The sequence below is a fragment of the Podarcis tiliguerta genome, assembly GCF_965153285.1.
Source record: "Podarcis tiliguerta genome assembly, chromosome: 10".
Lineage (NCBI taxonomy): Eukaryota > Metazoa > Chordata > Lepidosauria > Squamata > Lacertidae > Podarcis > Podarcis tiliguerta.
The window spans coordinates 66,816,746-66,833,740 of NC_139543.1; the positions used below are offsets into that span (position 1 = coordinate 66,816,746).

Genomic DNA, 16,995 nt, shown 5'->3' on the forward strand with positions numbered 1-16,995 from the left:
CTAACTCTCTACGCCTCCTCTCCTAGCACCACCAGCAGAGGGAGCTCTCTGTGTCACCAGCAAGGCCCTGCGCATAAAGGAGTCTACATTATGAAATAGATAAATAAACGGGGCCCACAAATCACGCCCTCGCAAACTCAGGGGCCGCTACGTGTGTGCGTACGCTGCCATTATTCATATGGATGTAAGCCGTTTCAACCGAGAAGCAAAGTACCGTATTTTTCGCACTATAAGACGCACCAGACTACAAGACGCACCTAGTTTTTGGAGGAGGAAAACAAGAAAAAAAATATTCTGAATCTCAGAAGCCAGAACAGCAAGAGGGATCGCTGCGCAGTGAAAGCAGCAATCCCTCTTGCTGTTCTGGATTCTGGGATAGCTGCGCAGCCTGCATTCGCTCCATAAGACGCATACACATTTCCCCTTACTTTTTAGGAGGGAAAAAGTGAGTCTTATAGAGCAAAAAATACAGTAATAAAAATTGCTTTGAGCAGATAGATAGAGCAGCTGCGCAGGAGCCTGGTCTGTTTCCAGGCACAATTCAAAGTGCCGGGGCTGACCTTTAAAGCTCTTCACAGCTTGTGACCAAGGTACTGAAACACACAGCCTCTAATAACACAAATTGTTCTGGGAGTCTTTGAGACGTTATTTTTAGTTGGCTCTGATTTGTCCTGTAAGCCCACTAAGTGGAAAAACAGCGTATTAATATTGTATAGTGAAAGGGGGGAAATGCCCAGTTTATGGCAAGAGTGCAAGGAGGTGTCGGGGGGGGGGGGTTAGAGCCCCCTTGGCTGCCCAGTTGCATCATTAGATGCTCAGAGAAGCAACTGATTTCTAAGTCCGGGCATTTAAACCATGGCTCCCTCCAAAGAATCCTGTGAACTGTAGTTTAACCCTCACAAAGCTATAACTCCCAGCGCCCTGAACAAACTGCAGTTCCCAGGATTCTGAGAAGCATGCGATGCAAATATGCTTTAAATCATGGGTAGGCAAACTAAGGCCCGGGGGCTGGATCCGGCTCAATTGCCTTCTAAATCCGGCCTGTGGACAGTACAGGAATCAGCGTGTTTTCACATGAGCAGAATGTGTCCTATTATTTAAAATACATCTCTGAGTGATTTGTGGGGCCTGGCTGGAGTTTTTACATGAGTAGAATGTGTGCTTTTATTTAAAATGAACTTTTGGGTTATTAGTGGAGCATCGGAATACGTTCATCCCTCCCCCCCCCAAAAAAAATATAGTCTGTCCCACCACAAGATCTGAGGGACAGTGGACTGGCCTCCTGCTGAAAAGCTTTGCTGGCCCCTGCTTTAAATGGTTGGGGCAGATGTGATGTGGGGCTCTTAAATGGGTCTGAAATATGCCCCCGTCCCACAAATCTGGTGACTGAATATATGTGGGGTGATTTTCCAAGATAGGGAGTGACTCATAATCTGAGCAACACAGAGTTTTTTTCCCCCGCTGTAAAAAAAAAAAAAAACTACAACTGGAAAATTACCTGCTGATTATCTTTTGTGTGCGGTGAATTCCCGTTCTTACTGATTTGTTTAAAGGTACAGTATACATCTGTGTGATTTCACATGTGTTTAATGCTTAAATATTGCTCAATGAGGTGTACAGAAAGGAAGAAGTTGGCCCTGTATCCATGCATGCCAAGGAAAACCCCTGAAGCGCCCTTCACCCCAGTCCTGTGTGAAAGATGTGGGCACACTTGGCACCCACTGATTTCAGTGGGTCCAGGCATGCCTAAACTGTGCCCAGGACCCTCCAGATCCATTCAGCATGGCCAGTTGGACCGCCAAGTGCATACCCTCCAACATTCCTCAGATGAAAATGGGGACATTTCTCACTCCCCAAACTGATTAGACACAGAAGCATTTTTTAATTTTAAAAAGTCAAGACTCCTTCTTCTCTGTTCCTCCTTTCTTCCCGTCCAGCGTGGCCTTTTACTGCAGGATTTAACTCGCGGTGCCTGTGAGACAGTGCTATTCCACCTGGCTTTCAATTTGAACTTAGCCTGATCTTTTATTCCCTTTCCTTCCCTCCCCTTTTTATGAAGATTACCCGCTCTGGGATCCCACAGCTAATTCTCCGCTGGCCCAAATAGGACTAATTTAGCCAGCTAACCCTGATGATCATCTAATGTTTATTTGGATGGATTTCCCCCCTAAGTTGATTTTTGAATTCTGGATTTATTGTTATTCACGTTTTATACTGTATTTTATGCTGTTTTTTTGTTGCATCAATTAAGTGTTTTAAATTTGTTGCTCGCCGCCTTGAGCCCGGTTTTCTGAACCGGGAAGGGCGGGGTATAAATAAAATATTATTATTATTATTATTATTATTATTATTATTATTACTCTGTCTGCCCCTCAGAGCTGAAGCATCACAGGGGACTGGGTCTCAGCAATGGCAGCCTCTCCTCCTCGCCTGCTCTCCAGCAGCTGGTATGAGCTCCCCAAGAGAGGAAGAAGAAGAAGAGTTTGGATTTGATATCCCGCCTTTCACTCCCTTTAAGGAGTCTCAAAGCGGCTAACATTCTCCTTTTCCTTCCTCCCCCACAACAAACACTCTGTGAGGTGAGTGGGGCTGAGAGACTTCAGAGAAGTGTGACTGGCCCAAGGTCACCCACCAGCTGCATGTGGAGGAGCGGAGACGCGAACCCGGTTCCCCAGATTACGAGACTACCGCTCTTAACCACTGCACCACACTGGCTGCACCAGGCTGGCCCATGGAGAGGCAACGAAGAGGCCATGGGATGTTCCCTCGCAGCCGTCAGCACCGGGGGAAATAGGGACAGCCTGGGATCAAATCAGAAGCTGGGACGGCTTTCGTAATTCCAGGACTGTCTCTGGAAAACAGGGTATGCAAGTACGTGCTTCATGTCTACACGGAATCTGACGTGCTGCTAAGCCTGCAGGTCAAATGGGGCGTAAACATGTTGGTAAGGCCAGGGGAAGCTGAGATGGGGTGTTTTGCGGAGAGGAATAAGGCCTCCGCCCTTACCATGACGCTATACTGTGAGACGGAGATGTTGTTGGGGTGCACGGTCAGTCGGACGCACTGCTGCATCTCTGAGGCAAACCTCCGGGGCTCCCTGGACCGCTCACATTGCTCTTTCCTTGTGCACCTGGGAGGGAAAGGAACACAGAAGAAGGCTTGAGAAGTTAGTGCCTGAACACAGCAGAGAGGTAGCAACAAGTCCTGTGGTGCTCTTGCCTGGTGTGCTTTCATCAGGTCAAAGATCAGCACCAGAGCTGCTCCAGCAATTGTCTGCAGAGAGGAGGCGCTGTGGGTTAAACCACAGAGCCTAGGGCTTGCCGATCAGAAGGTCGGCAGTTCGAATCCCTGCGACGGGAAAGCTACAGGATGAGCTTCCATTGCTCGGTCCCTGCTCCTGCCAACCTAGCAGTTCACAAGCACGTCAAAGTGCAAGTAGATAAATAGGTACCACTCCGGCGGGAAGGTAAACGGCGTTTCCGTGTGCTGCTCTGGTTTGCCAGAAGCGGCTTAGTCATGCTGGCCACATGACCCAGAAGCTGTGGATCCCTCGGCCAATAAACTGAAATGAGCACTGCAACCCCAGAGTCAGCCACGACTGGACCTAACGGTTAGGGGTCCCTTTACTTTTTTACCAATGATATTATTATTATTATTATTATTATTATTACTACTACTACTACCTGCCCTTCACTTAAGGTCCCAGGGCAGGTGATAACAATTAAAAACACGACATTAAAAACAACTTTAAAAACTTACAATTGGAGAAAAAACACCAAAACCACACAAAAAATAACATCGGACAAAAGTAGCAGGAACATCTAAGGAAAAGTAACAGAAGTTCATACAACTGCTTACATATAGATTTCAGATATGCCTGCATTAGAAATCTTCAAGGCCATTTTCTAAAGAGATTTTATTTTCCCTATGTCACGGGACGCCAAACATGGGGCAGCTGCAGAAGTGGGCAAGAAGTGTTCACCCACTCAGAAATTGGCCAGAAAACAGAACCCACACTCTGATAAAGGTAAAGGTAAAGGTACCCCTGCCCGTACGGGCCAGTCTTGACAGACTCTAGGGTTGTGCGCTCATCTCACTCTAAAGGCCGGGAGCCAGCGTTGTCCGAAGACACTTCCGGGTCACGTGGCCAGCGTGACAAGCTGCATCTGGCGAGCCAGCGCAGCACACGGAACGCCGTTTACCTTCCTGCTGGTAAGCGGTCCCTATTTATCTACTTGCACCCGGGGGTGCTTTCGAACTGCTAGGTTGGCAGGCACTGGGACCGAACGACGGGAGCTCACCCCGCTGCGGGGATTTGAACCGCCGACCTTTCGATCGGCAAGTCCTAGGTGCTGAGGCTTTAACGCACAGTGCCACCTGCGTTCCATACTCTGATAGGGTTACATTATTAATTTATACTCTGCCTTTTTTCCCTGACAAGGACTCAAGGCAGTTTTCAGATAAAAAGAAGAGCTAAAAACATAATAAAAAATAGCAAAAAAATAATCATTATAAAAAATAAGCAATGGTAAAATTAAAACTACGCGCTCGTGCGCGCGCACACACACACACACACCATACAGATAATTACAATAAAACAGCACAGCACAAGCCCTTTCCCAAAAAGCTTTCTGCTCCCAAAAGCCTGCTGCCAGCAGAAGGATAACAAGGAGGGTGCCAGTCTAGCTTCTCTAAAAAGTGAGTTGCAAAGTCTGGGAGCAGCAACCGAAAAGGCCCTTTCCTCCGTCCCTACCAAGCAGGCCTGTAAGGGTGGCAGGAATGAGAGCAGGGCCTCCCCTGAAGACCTCAAAACCCAACCAGGAAATCTGGTCTTTCAGATAGTTTGGACCTAAGCCGTATGACTTGACTTCATCAGGTAGCTAAGTCTTATTTGGTACATAGCACTATGTCATTGCCATACTAGCTATGGGATCGCTAATTGGTTGGACCACTCAGCAATAAAAAGACCCCTGTTTTCTTTAAGGAACCAGAGCAGATGCCAAGAAGATCAGCACAAAGATCGATGAAAAAGTTCTCCCTGGATAGAAGAATCTAAAGCTGGACAATGACCACCAAGCACACCTCTCCATCCATCCTTCCCAACTGTATCCAACATAAATAAAGACTCGTCTCTCAGTGGACCGCTGGCAGTTCCCAGGGAAGGAAGTAATTATGGCTTTTATCTCACAACCCATGTAGCTAGAGGGGCCCAGGGTTAATAAAAAAAGGAGCTCCAGCAAGTTTGCTGATTATAATCCATTAAACTAATGCAACACACCTTCAAAGGCTGGTTTCAATGGATTCTTATGATATTAGAAGCAATACAGGCCCCATTAAAATCCCCTCTGAAGCTCAAATATGAAAGTTAAATAATTTGCCCTCTCCCAAACTTTGATGTTTCTGTTTCTAAGTTATGAGCATCTAGCCAGAGTTGGGGTGGGAAGAACATCAAATGCACTCAGGCGCAAATGAATTCAACACCTCAGCACCGAAACTGTAGGGGAACAGGTGATGCAGACAGAGTTGTACATGACTGATTTGACTGAGCATTCGGGCTTGACGTACACATGTAGAATTATTATTACGATTGTTATTGTGAATGAGCAGAATGACTCTGGACCACTTTAGACTGCAGGTCGGCCAATCACATCTTCACGCCACATTCTTTCTCCTCGGTGTGTGAATGTTCTGTGAGTACATTTCCTGCTCCCCTTTGAGCGTTCAAAAACTGGTATCCCCCAGCCGTAGTCTGAAGTGGCACACTCCAATCAACCTTATTCTTCTCCATTGTAGATCAGAACCACATTCAGAATTCACAAAGATTATAAAGCCTCAAATAGCTCAGGACCGCAAAACCTCAAGGACTGCCTCTTTCCATAGGAACTGACTCGGATCCTGTGAACATCAAGCTGGAAGGTGTACAGAGGAAGGCAACCAAGATGCTCAAGGATCTGTCTGGAAACTATGCCATATGAGGAACAGTTGAAGGAGCTGGGTATGTTTAGCCTGGAAAAGGGGAGACTGAGAGGAGATATGAGAGCCACCTTCAAATATCTTAAAGGCTGTCATGTGGAAGAGGGGGGTGGCATGCTTGTTTTCTCCTGGTCTGGAGGGTATGTTTTTATGTCATATGTCGTATAAAAGGTAAAGGTACCCCTGCCCGTACGGGCCAGTCTTGACAGACTCTAGGGTTGTGCGCCCATCTCACTCAAGAGGCCGGGGGCCAGCGCTGTCCGGAGACACTTCTGGGTCACGTGGCCAGCGTGAAATCGTTGCTCTGGCGAGCCAGCGCAGCACACGGAACGCCGTTTCCCTTCCCGCTAGTAAGCGGTCCCTATTTATCTACTTGCACCCGGGAGTGCTTTCGAACTGCTAGGTTGGCAGGCGCTGGGACCGAACAACGGGAGCGCACCCCGCTGCAGGGATTCGAACCGCCGACCTTTCGATCAGCAAGCCCTAGGCGCTGAGGCTTTTACCCACAGCGCCACCCGCATCCCCATATGTCGTATAGGTGACTGCAAAACTGTACTTTGAAAAACCATATATATATATGATTTCATATATATGAATAGTAAATCCATTTCAGAGTAAGTTTTGCTCCCTGGCCTCAACATTTGGCTCTTTATTAGCTCCGAGAAAGTCAGCATGCAAAGGGGGAAGGATGGCGCCGTTCCAAGGAAATCTATAAATGGGGAAAAGTACTTCTTGTTCTACTGCACTTTGCAGCCAGGTTTGACTGATAGCATCAGATGTACGTACTTGAGCAAAGCAGCCCTTTCTTGCTACAAGCCAATATCCCATTAGCTTTTTTTTTCCCCCTCCCACTTGCGCTTAAGAGAGAATTTTAAATGCTGGGTCTCCAGAGAGGCTGCGGAGAAGCAGAATGCCGGCAGCCTCTGTTGTGTATGTGCGTTTGTGTGTGGTGGGAGCAAATGCCAGCAGGAAAAGACCGTCAGGAGCTTACGCTTGCCAGTCTCAGCTCAGGAAAAAATGCCAGCAAGAGGATCGGGTGAGGAATGGGGAGAGGGCACCTCCGAGAACATCCCAGGGATGATAGACTGTTATGGTCCTCCAGGAAACTCATCCACAGGTTGGTCACCCAAGACAACGTTAGGGAGACACTGCTTGCCGTTTGTTCAGTGTCAGGGAGATGTCGCCACACAATCTCAGCTTCTGTGTCGTGCCAGGCAATCATGAACACTGCGGCCATATGGCAGCTGGTTCCGATACCTACTAGAGGAATAGGATTCACATGAGGGAATCGAGTTAAAAGCTCTGTGACTGGTGGCAGAAGGGAGAAGCAGGTGAGCCGAATAGATTAAAAACAAACCAAGGAAATTATCTGTCTAATAAGAGTCTGTGCAAGCGGCAAGACAACCACAGCCCACAGCCCGCTCTGCTCTGAGAATCAGCCCTCCTGTCACAGCTCTGGCAGGAAAATCATCCCTTTCTTATCAGCAGTCACACCCCTCTTTAATAAGACATCCGTCACTCTATGATTCTATGACCAGGGATGGGCAAATATGAACATAAGAATAGCCTGCTGGACCAGCCTAGTGGCCCACCGCATCCAGGAACCCGTGGTCATGGTGGCCAAACAGATGCCTGTGGGAAACCTGCAAGCAGGATTTGATGAGAGCAGCAGTCTCCCTACCTGTGGTTTCGAGCAACTGATATTCAGAAGCATTGGTAAAGGTAAAGGGACCCCTGACGGTTAGGTCCAGTCGCAGATGACTCTGGGGTTACGGCGCTCATCTCGCTTTATTGGCCGAGGGAGCCGGCGTTTGTCCGCAGACAGTTTTTCCAGGTCATGTGGCCAGCATAACTAAGCCACTTCTGGCGAACCAGAGCAGCACATGGAAATGCTGTTTACTTTCCCGCTGGAGTGGTACCTATTTATCTACTTGCACTTGACGTGCTTTCGAACTGCTAGGTTGGCAGGAGCAGGGACCGAGCAACGGGAGCTCACCCCGTCGCGGGGATTCGAACCGCCAACCTTCTGATCGGCAAGTCCTAGGCTCTGTGGTTTAACTCACAGTGCCACCTGCGTCTGGAGGGCACAGCACAGCCCTCCTGGCTAGTAGCCGTCACTTTCCCTCTCTTCCATGTATTTGACTAATCCTCCTTTAAGGCCATCTAGCTTGGTGGCCATCTCTGCCTCCCCTGGGAGCAAGTTCCATAGTTTAAACCATGTGCTGGATTTACAAGTCCCTTCCTATTATCTGTCCCTAATCTTCCAACTGTTCTGGTTTCCGCCTGCTTCTCATTTTTCCAATCTTAAATCCAGTTCCCCGTGTTTCCTCATCAGCTTGGGAATTGCCTTTCGAGAAAAAGAGCTCGTGAAAATTCACCTGCATTTTGGAGAGGATTTCTCCTAATTAAAACATCCCCCCCCCCCCGCCCCTGTGCAATTACACACCATTTTGCAGATAATTTCCCCCAATATGTACACATTATTTTTTACTCTCGTATGTGCATTTCTGTGCACAAGTTACTCCAGAATATGCATCTTTCTACATCTTTCTATACATTTCTTGGATGGGGAACTGCATTTCAAAATTCACAGAAGTGCAGATGGCTGTGTTTCGGTTTGTGCGTGGTTTCAGAAACTGTGAATTACAGTAGGTTCATCCACTGGCAGAAGACTAAGGGGCACGCACCCGGGAAGAATGGCAGATGAAGCTGATGGACTACATGGAAATGGCGGAAATAACTGGCAGAATCCGAGACCAGGGAGAAGAGTCGGTGGAAGAAGATTGGAAAAAATTCAAAGTATATTTACAGAAATACTGCAAAATTAATGAATGTTAGAAGAATGCTGGAATGAAGTTACATGGTTTTAGCAGAAATGTTATAAAGAATTAAGTAAAAACTGATTGTTAATGGACTAAAGTGGAAAATTTAAAGTTAGATTGTGTTAGACAAATTATAGAACAAAAAAAAAGATTGAAAAAGACGGAAAGGATTTGCTGAAATAGCTAAATTGAACTAGAATACAAAAAAAGGAGGTGTGAGGAGGTCGATGAAACAAGTAAATGAAAGGCAAAGAAATGGAAATTGGATGTGTTTTTTAAATGTTTTTTGTTGTTTTTTGTCGTTTTGATGTATTTTTTTTGTTTCTCTTTTTATCTTTGATGTATTGTTTGTTAAATTCTTTAATGTTTTTTTTCTTTTTTTCTTTTTGTAACTTTTAAATTTTTAATAAATATTATTATATAAAAAGAAGAAGACTAAGGGGCACGGGGGGAGAGCATCGCCCCTGGCACCAATGGGGAGGGGGGTACCATCGTAGCTGCCCCCAACATGCACTGTGACCCCTCCCCCCACTGTGCTGGGCACCACACCCCTGCGGGCAGCATGCCACACTCCCGGGGCGCACACCTCGCCCCCGTCTGCTCTATGCCCCTGGTGCCGGAGCATGCAGCTTCGCCACTGGGTTTGTCTTTAAATGCAAACCAAATCCAATTTCTCCACCATCCCTCGCTCAGGTCTGGCTTTCCATACGCAGATGTACACAATATATTCCAAATCCGAAGTGGGGACCTCTCCCGCAAAGTGTGTTCTCTCACACCTTACTGCTTGAAAATTCCTTTGGCAGAAGCACAACAGAGCTTGCAAAACAGTCCCATCCAGCTCCCAGGTCTCCAAAAGCAGAGAGACGCTGCAACCGTCTCCGACAGAACTTAATACAAAGCCACTGACTCCAGCTTCTGCCTCTCCCTCCTCATCCCCTCCCTCCCCCCATGCCCACCCCTCTGCCCAAGAGGCACCAGATTATAGTTACAGCTTGTTTGCAGGCTGCACAGAGATAATCAAGAGCAAGACCTTTGACTGCAACTCCACTAGCAATTTCCACAACATCCAACTTGGGAGAAAGTCGGTGCCGCAGAGTTCACTCCATGCAGCTGTTAAGCCAGGACTGGCGTGGTTAACAGCTAACACAATGCATGACACTCAATCTTCATTCTCTGAAGGAGATACGGCACAGACCTTTTCGTAGGTGGTGCTTGATCCCCCTTGAAAGGCTGTATACAAATTTTCCTGCCAGTCACTGTAGACCACACTGAAGTAGGTGGACAAATGGCTTGACTCTGTACAAGGCAACTTCCTACATCTCTGTGCTTGATTGGGCTGCTGCCCTGATGCTAACTCTTGAAATCCTTGTTCATTCCTCTTATGATATAGTGGTACTTCAGGTTAGGAACTTAATTTGTGCTGGAGGTCCGTTCTTAACCTGAAACTGTTCTTAACCTGAGGTACCACTTTAGCTAATGAGGCCTCCCGCTGCCGCCACCGTGCGATTTCTGTTCTCATCCTGAAGCAAAGTTCTTAACCTGAGGTAATATTTCTGGGTTAGCGGAGTCTGTAACCTGAAGCATCTATAACCCAAGGTACCACTGTACTTCACCTTTAAACTAGGCTTGGACTGGATATAGTATCCATACCCTCCAACATTTCTCTGATGAAAATAGGGACGTCCCATTCTGTTGTTGTTGTTGTTGTTGTTTACCTCTGACTGGGTTGCCCCAGCTACTCTGGGCGGTTTCCAAAATATATAAAAAAACATAATAAAACAATAAACATTTTAAAACTTCCCTATACAGGGGTGACTTCCGATGTCTTCTAAAGGTTGTATAGCTACTTATCTCCTTGGGTCGGGGGTCCCAAATCTCCACACCCTCCAACATTTCTCTGATGAGAGGTCACCTTAAGGAAAAGAGGGGCATTCTGGGATCAAATCAGAAACTGGGACTGATTCTGTAAATCAGGACTGTCCCTGGAAAATAGGGACGCTTGGAGGATCTGAGACAGTTTTTCAAAGAGAGGACCACCTTCCACAAAGGAGGACACATGGCCAGTGGCGTAGCGTGGGGGGTGCAGGGGGGGCCGGCTGCACTGGGCGCAACATCTGGGGGTGGGGCGCTCGCACTCGCAGCTCTCTGCCCCTACCTGGCTCACTCACTCTCTCTCACTGCAGTGCTGGCTGTGCGAATCCGATCCGAGCCGCCGGGTCGCCGCCCACTGTGGAGGGGAGGGTGCCAGGCGTGCAGTGCAGTGCGGTGCGGAGAGAGAGCGAGGGACTATCTGGGGGAGGGCGGGGGGCGCAAATTACTTGCCTTGCCCCGGGTTAGGGGGCGCAAATTACTTGCCTTGCCCCGGGTGCTGACAATCCACGCTACGCCACTGCACATGGCCACTCTATCAGAACCAGCTTGCATGCTTCACTGTTGGGAACATTGCTTTTTGGTGGGTTGCTTGTTTAATCCACGCATATCCTGCCTCTTTTTAAAAAGTCTGCGGTGGTTTGGCCCTTGGCCCGAACCCACGTTGCGTTCTCAATACATGAACCACAGTGTGCCGCCTTTGCTCTTGGGTAATCAAAGGCACTGAGTGCAACCAATTCGCCTCTCTTTCCAGGGATGAACCTCTGGACAGGTGTGTGTGTGTGTGTGTTTGTGTGAGAGAGAGAGCAAGGAGATGCACACGTGCTAGCTAAGTGTTTCAGGAAATTTATCTCGGCTCCAAATCAAACTCTCTCCCTGCCCTTTGACTGCTACGCCGTGATGTTCTCTGCCTCAAAGACTAGGAGGGAAATGAGATCTGGATTTCCTTTCTCTTTTCTTCCCCCCACCCCTCCGCTCCGTTTGCAGAATCTGGCCTTTTCACCTGAGAAGGAAAGATGCAATTTTATAGCCCCGGCCAGAGCTAAGCGAGCAACGTGCTCTGATTGCAGATAGCTGGCCTGCAGCTCTGGCTATGGGAACCACTGCTTCTCACCAGAAGCCCCCAAATCCTCTTGGTTTTAAGGCTCAATGGAAAACGTGCCACACGCACGAGCTTCTCTTCCCAATGCCCTGCATGTTTGACCCGTACATTTGTAAATAAAACATCACAAGCCTGCAATACTGTCTCCTCACAAAGATGATAACCCTGTAGAAGGCTGTACCTGGAATTTGCTGCCACAAAACAAGTGTGCAGCACTGGGGGACCTGACGCAGATATAACAACTAGTCATACAAGTGCTGCATGTAGCTCCAGCTAACATCTGGAACTGCCCTCTTCTAGCCCTGTTTACGTACTTTGAAATATGCATTGTTGAAATGGAAAGTTGCTAAAGAGCAAAATTCATGAAAACCTCCTAAGTTCCATTTTTTCACACATTTCCCCCTATGTTCAGATGATCAGTTCCCCTATGCCTGCCGGGTCAAACCAATGGCCCTTCCAGTCCAGAATCCTATTCTCACAGTAGCCAAGCAGATACCATCTAGATGACAGGCAGGTCTAAGGTCTTCTCCAAGCAAAAATCCCTAAGCTCAGTGGAAGAAGAAGAAGAGTTTGGATTTGATATCCTGCTTTATCACTATCCTTGTTGTTGCTGTTTAGTCGTTTAATCGTGTCCAACTCTTCGTGACCCCATGGACCAGAGCACGCCAGGCACTCCTGTCTTCCACTGCCTCCCGCAGTTTGGTCAAACTCATGCTGGTAGCTTCGAGAACACTGTCCAACCATCTCATCCTCTGTCATCCCCTCCTCCTTGTGCCCTCCATCTTTCCCAATATCAGGGTCTTTTCCAGGGAGTCTTCTCTTCTCATGAGGTGGCCAAAGTCTTGGAGCCTCAGCTTCAGGATCTGTCCTTCCAGTGAGCACTCAGGGCTGATTTCTTTAAGAATGGATAGGTTTGATCTTCTTGCAGTCCATGGGACTCTCAAGAGTCTCTTCCAGCACCATAGTTCAAAAGCACCCATTCTTTGGTGATCAGCCTTCTTTATGGTCCAGCTCTCACTTCCATACATCACTACTGGGAAAACCACAGCTTTAACTATACGGACCCTAAGAAGTCTCAAAGCGGCTCACAATCTCCTTTCCCTCCTTCCCCCACAACAAACACTCTGTGAGGTGAGTGAGGCTGACAGAGTTCAGAGAAGGGTGACTAGCCCAAGGTCACCCAGCAGCTGCATGTGGAGGAGCGGGGAAATGAACTTGGTTCACCAGATTACGAGTCTACCGTTCTTAACCACTACACCTCCTGGGTGACAAAGCTGTCTAAAACCTGAAAAGCCTCTACCAGCCAGTGCCCATTAATACTGAGCTAGATGGACCAATGACCAGACACAGTGTAAGGCGCCTTCTTTCGCTCCTAAGCCAGGGGTAGGCGACCTAAGGCCCGTGGGCTGGATGCGGCCCAATCGCCTTCTCAATCGGCCCACAGACAGTCCGCGAATCAGCATGTTTTTACATGAGCAGAATGTGTCCTTTTATTTAAAATGCATCTCTGGGTTATTTGCGCGGCCTGCCTGGTGTTTTTACATGAGTAGAATGTGTGCTTTTATTGAAAATGCATCTCTGGGTTATTTGTGGGGCATAGGGACTCATTCATTCCCCCCCCCCAAAAAAAAATATAGTCCAGCCCACCACATGGTCTGAGGGACAGTGGACCGGCCCACAGTTGAAAAAGCTTGCTGACCACTGTCCTAAGCCCTTGTCTCCAACTAAGCTCAGAGTGCACAGCATCAGAGCTGGCCAGTAGAGGGAGCTCAATGGAAGCTGAGTGCAATTGTGGTTGCAGCTAGCTATCAGGAGGCAGCGAAAGGGACTTGGACTAAGCCTGCAAGAATTATGTAAAGGAACAGTATTCCCTCACAAGAAAGACCCTGCTCACTGGGAATGGGAGAGATGCCACAGGTCTCCCCCATGCTGCTGATGTCCATGGCGGCTGAGGGCTGTCAGGTTTGTGGCTGCCTTCCTATTCCTGATTGCTTCATGGCAGACCACAATTCAGCGGAAAAGCTCTTCCCATCTCTGTGTCCTGCTCTGTGGACAGGGCAGCCTGTCCTCTAGGAACACCGAACTCTGGTATTGCTTCAGCAAGAAGCAACCTGAGCTTGCATCCTGTCTAGCAGCTGAAGGAACTGTGGCATCCTACAGTAATAGAACTGTAGAGCTGAATTAGTCAATTAGTCCACCCCCTGCAATGCAGGGATCCCATCCTGTTGGTGCTGCCTGCCCTGGAAGGTGCTTTTAAAAAATTAAAAATTAAAGGGCCCCGGCCTTCTTCAGTAGCCACCTGTTGCAACAGAGCAGGGGAAGATGGGTGATGATGAAGACTAAGATCTGCTGCCTGTCTGAGTAGGTGGACCAATGGTCAGGATAAGGCAGCTTGAGGTATACACCACACTGGGAATTATAGAAAGTTAAAGGTAAAGGGACCCCTGACCATTAGGTCCAGTAGTGGACAACTCTGGGGTTGCGGTGCTCATCTCGTTTTATTGGCCGAGGGAGCCGGCATACAGCTTCCAGGTCATGTGGCCAGCATGACTAAGCCACTTCTGGTGAACCAGAGCAGCGCACGGAAACGCCGTTTACCTTCCCGCCGGAGTGCTACCTATTTATCTACTTGCACTTTGACGTACTTTCGAACTGCTAGGTTGGCAGGAGCAGGGACTGAGCAACGGGAGCTCACCCCATCGTGGGGATTTGAACCGCCGATCTTCTGATCAGCAAGTCCTAGGCTCTGTGGTTTAAATCAATGAAGAACTACCATGCCACCAAAAGATTTTCTCTATGGGTCTTCTTCAACTGCTATCTTTCTCATGAATTGCCAGAAGTAGCCATGGGACATGATTTTTGTCATACGCTTCGCTCAATGCAAACCTTTCGAGGTGAGCATCTAAGCTGCCCTTAGACCATCAGTAATCATCAGTGTAAGGTCAACATTGCCTCTCTAGAAACCATCCTCGATTTATAACCTGGGGAGATGAGATTGAAGAGGGGGAGGAAAGAGAGAAGGGGGCGCAGATGCCAGCCAGAGAAGGTGAGGGGCTCTGAAATTTGCCCTTCCATCCACGCGGCGTGAGCAATTTTCCCGAAGGAAAAGGGGATTTTTCTTCTTCTTCTCTCTCTCTCCAAAGAGCCCCAGCAACACACGCAGACATGTAAAGTTTAAGGTCACTTCCAGCAATGTTTTGACATTTCCAAGTCTTCCCCCTCCGGGTTCTAAGGATCAGAATGCTATAAATGCCGAGATGTGGACACGGTTGACCTTAAGCTTTGTGAGGCAATGTAAGCGATTCTCAGATTCCTCGAAATCTCCCTCTGCCAGCTTCCCAACCTCTTTCACTCAGCTGATGGGACAGTTTCCCCCTTTGCCATTTGCCATCCGAAGAAAATATCTCTGAATGATCCCTCAGTTGTAATTTAGCACAACCCTGGGACAGCATGAGATCTTGTCAGCTTCCCAAGTTAAAGTTCTTAATCTCGACAAGAACTGACAAAAAGGGTGTCAAGTGGGAATCCTGGATATGTCCATCAGTTTCGGCATCAATGTTGGCCCTTGTGGAAAGATAACTGCCCAGGTAGGAGAGGTGATCAACATTTCCCAATGTTACACCATTGTGTTGGAATTGTGGTGCTGAAGAGGGGTTATTTTGTAGCTGTTGGTGAAGCACTTTGGTTTTTTGGATGTTGAGCGATAGGCCAAGCTTTTCATAAGGTTCTGCGAAGATATTTAGGATAGTTTGGAGGTCATCCTCTGAGTGTGCACATACAACATAGTCATCAGCATACTGAAGCTCTATGATGGAAGTTACGGTAACCTAAGGTTACCAGGGACGCAGGTGGCGCTGTGGGTTAAACCACAGAGCCTAGGATTTGCCAATCAGAAGGTCAGCGGTTCGAATCCCTGTGACAGGGTGAGCTCCCGTTGCATGGTCCCTGCTCCTGCCAACCTAGCAGTTCGAAAGCACATCAAAGTGCAAGTAGATAAATAGGAACCGCTCCGGCGGGAAGGTAAACGGAGTTTCCGTGCGCTGCTCTGGTTCGCCAGAAGCGGCTTAGTCATGCTGGCCACATGACCCGGAAGCTGTCTGCGGACAAACGCCGGCTCCCTCGGCCCATAGAGCGAGATGAGCGCCGCAACCCCAGAGTCGGCCACGACTGGACCTAATGGTCAGGGGTCCCTTTACCTTTACCTTTAAGGTTACCAGACATCCCCGTTTCTCGGGGATAGTCCCTGGATTTACGAATGAGTCCCCTGACAAAATCCATCCATTCCGACTGAAGTTGAAAAGTGTACCCGGATTCATTGAAAAAAATCTGGTAACCTTATGGTAACCTTACTCTTTGCTTTCAGCCTGCTCAGATTAAAGAGCTTTCCGGCTGTTCAATGTATGATTTCTACAATAAACGCCATGTCCAACTCCTCAAAAAATTCCATCAACGGTGTCTCCGAAAAACTTTAGACATCACTTGGGAAGACAGGTGGACTAATACTAGAAGAAGCAAAGATCACCAGTCCTGAAGCAATGATTCTTCAACATCAACGTCGTTGGACTGGTCATGTTGTGCGGGTTCCTGATTATCGTCTTCCAAAGCAACTACTCTATTCTGAATTTAAAAATGGAAAGCGTAATGCTGGTGGTCAACAAAAGAGGTTTAAAGACTCTCTCCAGGCATATATAAAAAAATGTAGTATAAACACCAACAACTGGGAGACATTGGCCTGCGAGCACTCCAGTTGGAGAACAGCCTTTACCAAAGGTGTCATGGGCTTTGAAGACACTCAAACTCAGGACAAAAGGGAGAAACGTGCTAAGAGGAAGGCACACTTGGCAAATCCACACCATGATCAACTCCCACCTGGAAACCAATGTCACCACTGTGGAAGGACGTGTGGATCCAGAATTGGCCTCCACAGTGGGACTCATTGTTAAAACCATCTTTATGGAAGACAATCTTACTCGGCTACGAGTGATCACCAGAGAAGAAGAATGTAATATCTAACATCGGAATGTGTCTGAATTACCACCATTAACCCGATAACAGAGTCCACCCCGTCATTACTGATCAATAGCATGCAGCTAATAACTTCTGATGATGTGCAGCTATTATATCAAGCCTACACTCTTCTTTCATTATAAAAGTAATATTCAATATTGATTTACGCCTATCAGTACTACTTAAGCGCGCAGGCAATTTCTGTGTCACAATGTTCAGGAT

General features: G+C 47.8%; 1 protein-coding gene across 4 annotated transcripts in view; it reads right to left on the minus strand.

Moving 5' to 3' along the window:
* PLXNA4 (plexin A4) overlaps positions 1-16,995 on the minus strand; it is a 618,767-nt gene that overhangs the window by 154,484 nt on the left and 447,288 nt on the right. For all 4 annotated transcript variants that reach the window (XM_083401717.1, XM_083401718.1, XM_083401719.1 and 1 more), the window contains one exon: positions 3,007-3,130. In XM_083401717.1, coding sequence (XP_083257843.1) covers positions 3,007-3,130 — 124 coding nt within the window. The remainder of the gene's footprint in view (positions 1-3,006; positions 3,131-16,995) is intronic.